Source organism: Oncorhynchus kisutch, linkage group LG3, assembly GCF_002021735.2.
Source record: "Oncorhynchus kisutch isolate 150728-3 linkage group LG3, Okis_V2, whole genome shotgun sequence".
Taxonomy (NCBI): domain Eukaryota; kingdom Metazoa; phylum Chordata; class Actinopteri; order Salmoniformes; family Salmonidae; genus Oncorhynchus; species Oncorhynchus kisutch.
Window position 1 is genome coordinate 69776713 of NC_034176.2, and position 9515 is coordinate 69786227.

The 9515-nt window shown below is 46.0% G+C and overlaps 1 protein-coding gene across 1 annotated transcript in view; it reads right to left on the reverse strand.

Annotated features, from left to right (window-relative positions):
• The window catches only part of LOC109888407 (spondin-1-like), a 115027-nt gene that overhangs the window by 92063 nt on the left and 13449 nt on the right, over nt 1–9515 (reverse strand). The window contains exons 4-5 of the mRNA XM_031815835.1: nt 3994–4067; nt 3065–3187 (exon numbers count right to left, since the gene is read on the reverse strand). Of these exons, the coding sequence (XP_031671695.1) occupies nt 3065–3187; nt 3994–4067 (197 nt within the window). The remainder of the gene's footprint in view (nt 1–3064; nt 3188–3993; nt 4068–9515) is intronic.

Consider the following 9515-nt stretch of genomic DNA (forward strand, 5'->3'; position numbering starts at 1 on the left):
CTATAAACAAGTAGGAAAACTTATATCCGGAGGCTGCTTTTCTGGTTAACGGTGGTTTTAATTCCATGTCATTGAGACGAGTCTCCTTCGCCACTATAGGCGATAAAGTCCTAGACCACTGTTATTCTATCCACAAGCAAGCCTACAAGGCCCTGTCTCATCTGCCGTTCGACAAATAGCTAACTAAATAGCTAACTAAATAGCTAACTAAATAGCTAACTAAATAGCTAACTAAATAGCTAACTAAATGGCTACACGGACTCTCTGAGTTGACCCTTATATTTGCAATGTCTCTATGCACCCTCACAGCACCCTCCCTACACACTCACACACACTGACACTCCAACACACACACAAACGCTCACTTTATCATTTGCTCACACACACATAATATGCACATACATTTATACTGACTCCACACACACGCACGCACGCACACACGCACACCCACTCACATACAATCACCATATACACTGCTGCTACTCTGTTTATCATATATCCTGATGCCTGGTCACCTTATCTCTATACATATCTACCTAAATCACTCCAGTATCCCTGCACATTGTAAATATGGTACTGGAACTGACCCTGTATATAGTGTTCTTATTTTTTATTTCTTATGTGTTTTTGTTCTACCTTATGTTATTTTTAGTGTTACATTGTTATTGATTACTACGTTGTTGAGTTTAGAACTTGCAAGAAAGGCCTTTCACTGTACTGTACTAAAAACTTGAAATAGCATACTGAGTTTCCAACTATGAAGTCAAACTTCGGTCTGCTGATGCACTCTATTGTCCTCTCTTCACTTCCCAAGGTCAAAGACCTACGAGTGGATAATTATCTTCTTTATTGCTACAAAATAAACTCATATCCCACCTCCTCTCCTCCTCATCCCTCTCTCCTCTCTTCGTCAGAGCAATTCACACACATTATCGGAAAGTCTTTGTTCAGCAAAGCTAGGCACTCTATCTGACCACTCAAATCCTCCTTTCTCATTTCCTTTTGCAATTTATAACACTCCTCTGGCGTGATGGGGTGTACACACACACACACACACACACACACACACACACACACACACAAATAGGGGAAGTGGTCACCACAAACTCAGTAAGGTTAATCCCTCTATATCCGTCAGAACTGTATCCAATCTCAGTCATATACTCTGATGTTCCACAGCCTATTTTCATACTCTCTGCAAAACTCCTTCCATCTCTTTCTCTTTCTCTCAGTCTTGCTGAATTGAGCGACGTGATTGCTGATATTGCTCATATTTCAGCTTTGTGTGAGTCTGGTAGAAATACTATTGAGAACCCATATCCACTGAAGACATGAAATGACACTTGAGCTGTGAATCCCTGGATGTAACATCAGATCCATCCAAACCACAGGGCAGTCCTCTGGTACACTTAGCCACCTGAGTACCAGTCATGGCTATCTTGGCTGGGCACTCTCTACCCGTCTCTCTCCTGAGTCTGTCTGAATGGGTTCAGATAGCCAGCAGGTTTCCTGGTTATCTCCACTCTCCACAGATAATGGTTGAATAGCTTCTCAGCGGTGTATTACTTATTATAAACTGGGTTGTTCGAGCCTTGAATGCTGATTGGCTGACATCCATGCTATGTCAGACCGTATACCATGGGTATGACAAAACATGTATTTTTACTGCTCTAATTACATTGGTAACCAGTTTATAATAGCAATAAGGCACCTCAGGGGTTTGTGATATATGGCCAATATACCACGGTTAAGGGCTGTGTCCAGGCACTCCACGTTGTGTTGTGCTTATTAACCATATACCACACCTCCACGGACCTTATTGTTTAACTGTGACGATGTGGGAGCGAGGATAATAAAAAACCTGCTAGCCTGTTTTAGAGTAACCTTCAACATCAGAATGTATGGCACACTTCACGTGTGCCTCCCTACAGCTTGAAGGACGAATGGACGCCTTGTAAAAATATCAGCCTGACTTGAAATTGTGCTGTATCTTCTTCTCTCTCTCCCTCTCTCTTTCTTCTCTCTCTCTCACTCCTGCTGCTAGCAGTGAAGAAGCAGACACTCACAGACCATCATGACTGTGGATAGTGTGTGAAAACTGTTGCTAAAACCTCTTTTAGCAATGGTTCTATCTGTGTTTGATTGACAGTTGTTATATAAAAAAACACAGGCACATTAACCAATAATTACCGGATACTAATGATGCTTGGGGACGAAGTTGTAGATGGTGATCTCCTGTATGTATGACAACTAGGGATGGTTACCTTGGATATGACTTTGTGGTGGTGAGGAGAACTCAATTATAAAAACCACAAAACCAATAATGGTTTTCCAAAGACACAGAGTGGAAACACATGCATGAACACTCACACTCACACACACACACACACACACACACACACACACACACACACACACACACACACACACACACACACACACACACACACACACACACACACACACACACACACACACACACACACACACACACACACACACACACAATCTAACAGACATTGTGAGACAGACATGCACAAAAACAGAAAGACACACAGAAAGACACACACACTCCTGTCTCTCCTAAGCCAATAAATTAGGGTGTTGCTCGATCTGCAGGTTTATCTCACTGTGGGACTCCATGCTAATCATTATATTGATCTGGGCTGTGTGTGTGAGAGAGAGGAGTGTCTTAGAAGGAGGGGAGAGCCCAGTAATCCCCATTTCAATTCACACCCTGCCTGCCTGCTGGGGAGTCAGGCTCAAGGTTATACAGTGCAGCACCACAGACCGAGGCCCAGGGCCAAGCTGGGGGAGGAATGAGACAGGGGCCTGTGGAGAGAGTATTCTGGGGTGGCCATGGAGGTTGTAGTATCCTTGGAAGACTGTGATGCTGGGTACTTGAGCAGTAGGGCAATTGTATTAGTAAAGGGGTTATTTTGACGCAATGGAGGCACCAACTTGGGTAGCCCTGGGGTGAAATGGGGGACTAACTAAAGTTATCTTTCAGGGATTAAATGGGGTATGTACCTTGGTAATTTGGAAGTTATTATGGGGTACTTACGAGGGTAGTCTTTGGGGTGCACCTTCTCTGACCAGTTGCCGTGGAAGGTGACTCTGTACTTGGCTGTTCCACAGGCACAGCAATCCAGCAAAGGCTTCTCTGTGGTCTCCCCATACAATGACTCTGAGAAGGGAGAGAAGAGAGAGTGAGAGAGGGGGGGGGGGGGTTAAAGGAGGAGAGAGAGTTTGACAGCAGAGAGAGGTATAGGGTTGTTATAGGTAGGGGACAGAGGAGGGGAGGGGAGAGGAGAGGAGATGGGCTTATTTACTGTGGTTTAAAGAAAAAGAATAAGGGGAAATTGGATATATTAGGCTTTCATATTGAGCTGTCTTTTGAAAATAAATACATGCTACAGAGTTGCTATGAGAAGGTCACTGAGTTGAGAAATATGAGAAGTGCAGTTGTCTTAAATGTCCAATTCCTTCCACAACTGTGTGGTTAGCTTAGATGGAGAGGAGAGGATGAATATAGGCTCCTGATTTTGCCTGGTTATTTACATGATGATGTGGTGAAGAGATAGAGGAAGGGAGGGAGGGAGGGAGAGAGGAGGAATGGTGAGAAAGGAGAGAGGAGGGGGAGGAAGGGGGGGAGGAGGAGGGATGGGTGAGGGAGGGAGGGAGGGAGGGAGGGAGGGAGGGAGGGAGGGAGGGAGGGAGGGAGGGAGGGAGGGAGGGAGGGAGGGAGGGAGGGAGGGAGGGAGGGAGGGAGGGAGGGAGGGAGGGAGGGAGGGTATAAAGCTGTTCTTTTGATCAGTCTCTGTAAATTCTCTATCCAATGTCATGCACAGATTGGGAGATACAGCACAGGTGTAAAGATCCTGACCCAGTAAGGGAAGAGAGAGTAAGACAGGAGATGCTGAGATATAGTAAGGGAGAAGGAGTGGAAGATATGTAGAGCCCTTTACTACATCTCAGTAATGGAGGACATACCTTTCTCACACATCCTCTTGGTGAGAGAGCCTTCATCCTGGAAGTAGATGATCCTCTTCTGGACAATGCTGGCCCTGCAGAGAAGGAAGGAGGAGGGGAGGAGGTGAGAGGAGAAGAGGAAGTTTCAGGTTAAGAGGTTAAAAGGTTAAAAGGAGATAGAAAGGTTGGAAAGAGAAAGCAGATGAAAAGTGAAAAGATGAGGGTAAAGTAGAGATGAGGGTTGAAAGAGAGAGGGAATGAACAGAGGAGAAAATACAAGAAAGGATGAGAGGAGTACAAGGCAGGAGATCAGGTGGAATAAGGGAGGAAAGAAGCAGGAGATGAGGGAGAAGGGAGAGAAAGAAGAGAACAGAGTTAAATACTCATTTCAGCACAGGGAGTAACCGGGGAGCATTTGGAGTAATGTTGAACTCGGGTTGAGTGTCTGAATGAATAAATCCTGGGGAGGAAGTGTTCTTGTGCATCCAGACAGGTCTCCCAACAGTTCTGAGATCAGCTAATAAAGCAGGTCCGGTGTTATTCATCAACATTCTAATGTGTTTTTAGACAGGTCTGAGATCAGGTGCTAGAGCAGGTCTGTGTTATTCAGCAACATGTTCCTGTGCTTCCAGACAGGTCTGAGATCAGCTGCTAGAGCACACAGGAGAGCTGAATCACAGGGACTCTCAGACTGGAGGGATTTGCTAGCAGAAAGTGTTTATTAACATAAAGACATGTATTTAGCAGGAGAGAGATGAGGTTGGAAATGAGATTGAAAAACCTACAGAGAAAGAGGAAAAGGAGAGAAAAAAGTCTGAACGTAAGCTTCCCTTTTGAGAAACGATCAATAGTGAGCAAGCACTGGTCCTGGCAGAGAGACTGTTCTGATAGAGCTGTCTGGTGGCAGAGCCACAGTGTGCTGGGTGGACACAGGTCTTAGTGGGGCCTTGACATGCAAATCAGACACAAACAAACCCATTCAAGGGCCAGAAGGGGGCCCGCGTGCGGGCTAGAAACGATCGCAAGCAAATTACTTTCATGGCCCAACAGCTGTCACAAACAAACTCCATTCAGGTGCCGTACATTACATCAGAGTTGGCTACCCACAACAGGCTGCAGGTTTCCATGGTGATAGTGGGCAGAGGGTAGCAGAAGGGTGTAGGTTCTAGGCTCTGGATTGTCTGGGTCCTGGGTCTAGTCCAGGTGGATCATGTCCAGCTGGACTGTTTATGGAGCAGGAGTCCAAGCTGGGCCAAGCCCACTGCTGTCACTGTCCTCTCCCACAGTCACAAAAATAAAGAGAGAGAGAGAGAGAGAGAGAGAGAGAGAGAGAGAGGACATAGATGTAAAAGAGGAAATAGATGTAAAAGAGGAAAGGTAGAAAGACAGAGAGATGTACTACATGCTCATCTCAGGAAGCTGTGGTAGTGAGGAGAAAGGGCACAACTAAAGAGAGATACAAGACAAGGACAAATAAGACAAAATAATTAATTTCACCTTATCCTTGAAGGATACACTCCAGATGAGCTGCTTTGAAACAATGCATTCTCTCTCAATTCTGATGGGATTCCAACCTATTCCCCAAGCAAACCTCCTACCACTAGAGCATCCCGAGTGGCACAGGGGTCTAAGGCACTGCGTCGCAGTGCTAGAGGCATCACTACAGACCCAGGTTCGATCCCGGGCTGCTTTGCAGCCGGCCACGACCCAGAGACCCGTGCCTCTTCAAGGCACACAGCAAGACAGATACAGAGACAGAGAGGAAAGAGAAGAGAGAGAGAGAGAGAGAGAGAGAGGGGGGGAGGGGGAATAAGAAGAGAAGAAAATAAAGCATAAACACAACAGATCCCATCCATAAACAAGGTATGGGTTTGGAAGGGGATAGTAGCAGGACATGAAGAAACCTGTCTGAGTGGTGTACCTAGAAGTACAGAGGTGACAGGGGTACCCCACCCCAGGCGCTCCTAAACACACCGCCAGCATATCTCTAATTGTTCACACTTTAATTCAATCTCACCCCAATTTCAGATATCTCTCCCTGAGTGAGCCGCTCACAAACTGCCTCACTAGCTGCCCACTTTCTGGGGCCGGCCAGGCAATCAGGCACAGTAATGCTTATTTAACATCCAATTTAAATTCTATCAATGAGACGCTATTAAAGCCAGATTCACTTTCCTGGCTCCAAGCCGCCGATGGTTATCGCCTCAAAAGCGCTCTGGTGTTAGGGTGGGTAGGAGGGTGTGTGTGTGTGTGCATGTGTGTGCGTATGTGTGGCCAGGTGAGAGAGGGATAAATAAACATAGCTATTTGTTTACAGTTTGTTCCTTTGGGAAAGCACATGCTGTACCAGTTTCATTGAACCATTCCTACTCATCTCACATGTAATAACTGCAGAGTTAGACTGCCATTCTCTCTGGGAAGGCTTTTTAGTCTACCTGCCATTGTGTTCATGTTATTATATTCCTGGAGATTTCAAATAGGTTTTGACACACATGTTCTGACTGTCAAAACTGTACTGTAAATATAAAGATTCTACAGGGAGTGTGGTCCAGAAATCAGACAAATGTCTGTTCCTTTTTGACCCCCATAATCATGGTGAGCCAGATCAAACCACCACACTCACTGTTTCCAGCAGCTACTCCTCAATTACAGCTAACCATCAGGGAGGAGAGGCCGTCATACCACAGCCTCTCTAGCCACAGCACTAGAGGAGCTCTCAAAAACTCTGACGGTGTTCTGAACTAATCACTTTCAACACAGACAAACTGAGCGATGATGACACTAAACACAGTAATACACACAGTACACATCTACACATGTTGTATTACGTTGTATTACACACACTCACACAAACGCACATGCACACGTACACGTAAACACACACAAACACACACACAGACACCAGACACATGCACAGGTGTCTGATCTAACCAGGTTATTTGACAGGTAGGCAGACAGGCAGGCTTAGAGCGTTGAAATTAAAAACAAACATTCCTCTGCTCGTATCAACAATGAAATCACTCATTCTCTGATGGAACAAATACTATTGTAGCTGGGGTAAGGTGGGCAGACCCTCCCACAGGCTGGCAGCGCCAGTCACGTCCATTGTTTATGGGGTTGTCATGGTAATAGAAGAGGGGGAATATATCTAATGGGGAGAGCCCCATTTTCTTTCTCTGGTGATGATATCTCTGGGGAGATACCTCCTGCTGTACTGTGATTTATGGCCAGCTAGTTCAGGCTAGGTTGGTTGTTATGTACAGTTCCCCATTACCCCGTGCAGTGTAACATCACATCGCCTGTTGGCATTAAACGTATTTCCCTCTCCGTCCATTAGTTATTTAAGCTAGTAAAGTCACTAGATCGGGTAACCCGTAAACGCCACACTGTAGTCTGTCTGTCTGTCTGTCTGTCTGTCTGTCTGTCTGTCTGTCTGTCTGTCTGTCTGTCTGTCTGTCTGTCTGTCTGTCTGTCTGTCTGTCTGTCTGTCTGTCTGTCTGTCTGTCTGTCTGTCTGTCTGTCTGTCTGTCTGTCTGTCTGTCTGTCTGTCTGTGTCAGCGATATACAACAGCTTCTCAATAATAATCTGTCAGTATGATGTTTAAGGGTGCACCTAGACCACTTCACTGACAAAACTTTAATAAGAGTGATCACCCAGTAATTCAACTTCCCAGTTTCATAAAAACACTTCCTTTTCAACTATGGACCTCTCCTCGCCTGGTGTCATCACTCTACAGTGAAAAACAAGCTTCCCCACTGGACGTACCTTCGTATCACATCCCCACTCCATAACGTCCACAAGTGACTATATCTCACTCTCTCCTCATCTCACATGCTGCCTCTCTCTTTCCATTCTGTCCATTCATCTATTCTATACTGATCACTCTTCCTCTTGTATTGTCTCTCTCCCTCTTTCTCTACCTCTGTCCCCCACTCTCTGTCCCACCTCCTTTCTCCCAATAGATATAAGATAGCTGAGAGGTAAAGTAGGGGAAGATGCCTGCCTGCCTGATTAGTGTGCTGTGGGAACAACACAACTACACCCTGGTTGAGAAAGGCAGAAAGAGTGAAGAGGAAAAGGAGAGAGGGGGGAAGGAATGAAAAGGGTGTGTAGTAGAGAGAGAATCCGCCAGGAGAGAGAAGAGTGTGTGTAGTAGAGAGAGAATCCGCCAGGAGAGTGAAGAGTGTGTGTAGTCGAGAGAGAATCCGCCAGGAGAGAGAAGAGTGTGTGTAGTAGAGAGAGAATCCGCCAGGAGAGAGAAACCGCCAGGAGAGAGAAGAGTGAGTGAGAGTAGAGCGAGAAACCGACAGGAGAGAGAAGAGTGAGTGAGAGTAGAGAGAGAAACCGACAGGAGAGAGAAGAGTGAGTGAGAGTAGAGAGAGAAACCGACAGGAGAGAGAAGAGTGAGTGAGAGTAGAGGGAGAAACCGACAGGAGAGAGAAGAGTGAGTGAGAGTAGAGGGAGAAACCGACAGGAGAGAGAAGAGTGAGTGAGAGTAGAGAGAGAATCCGCCAGGAGAGAGAAGAGTGAGTGAGAGTAGAGAGAGAATCCGCCAGGAGAGAGAAGAGTGAGAGTAGAGAGAGAATCCGCCAGGAGAGAGAAGAGTGAGTGAGAGTAGAGGGAGAAACCGACAGGAGAGAGAAGAGTGAGTGAGAGTAGAGAGAGAAACTGACAGGAGAAAGAAGAGTGAGTGAGAGTAGAGAGAGGGAGGGAGGAAGAAAGCCAAAGAAAGGGGGAGTTCAGAGACAGAGACGAAGGCAAGGAAATCTCATCACTCACTCTGACAAGCACATAATAACGTGCATTAATAAGAAATGCAAGCCTTTTTTTACGCCCCTACACACATAACGACGGCACAGTGAGAGATTTAAACGGGGCAGGAGAGAAAGTGACAGGCCAACTGAACTCTTTAATAATGCAGAGATTAGCATGCCATGTAGGGCACCACCCTATGTTTCTGTTCCTCTCTCTCTTCTCCCCCCACTGGGTACACACTGGTTGAATGTTGTTTCCATGTCTAATTCAATGAAATTACGTTGAATCAACGTGGAATAGATGCTGAATTGACGTCTGTACCCAGTGGGTCTCTCCTCCTCCTCCTTTTCTCTCTCTCTCTAGCTTATACACTCTCCCTCACACACACTCTCTCTCTCTCTCTCTCTCTCTCTCTCACACACACACACACACGCACACTCGCTCTCTCTCTCTGCCCTACCCTCAACCAATATCCTGCCTCAATGCATGGGAGTGTACTGTGATCTGTGTTTGGTACAGGTAACTAACACATACTGCACCTAAACAAGCCCTGGAAGCACATGACACGGCAAAGGAATCAATGAATCTATTCCGAGGGAAACCTTTAGGCTGGGTTTGGAGTGGAGAGGAGTACAGTAATAACTTTCCATGTACAGTAATAGGACACATGTGAGTACGATACTGTATGTAAACATGCCTGAGGGGTCCACATACAGCTCCTTATTCACAGTATACAATCAACCACACACTGTCACAGTTACACTGGATTTGTGTCAGCAACTCTGGT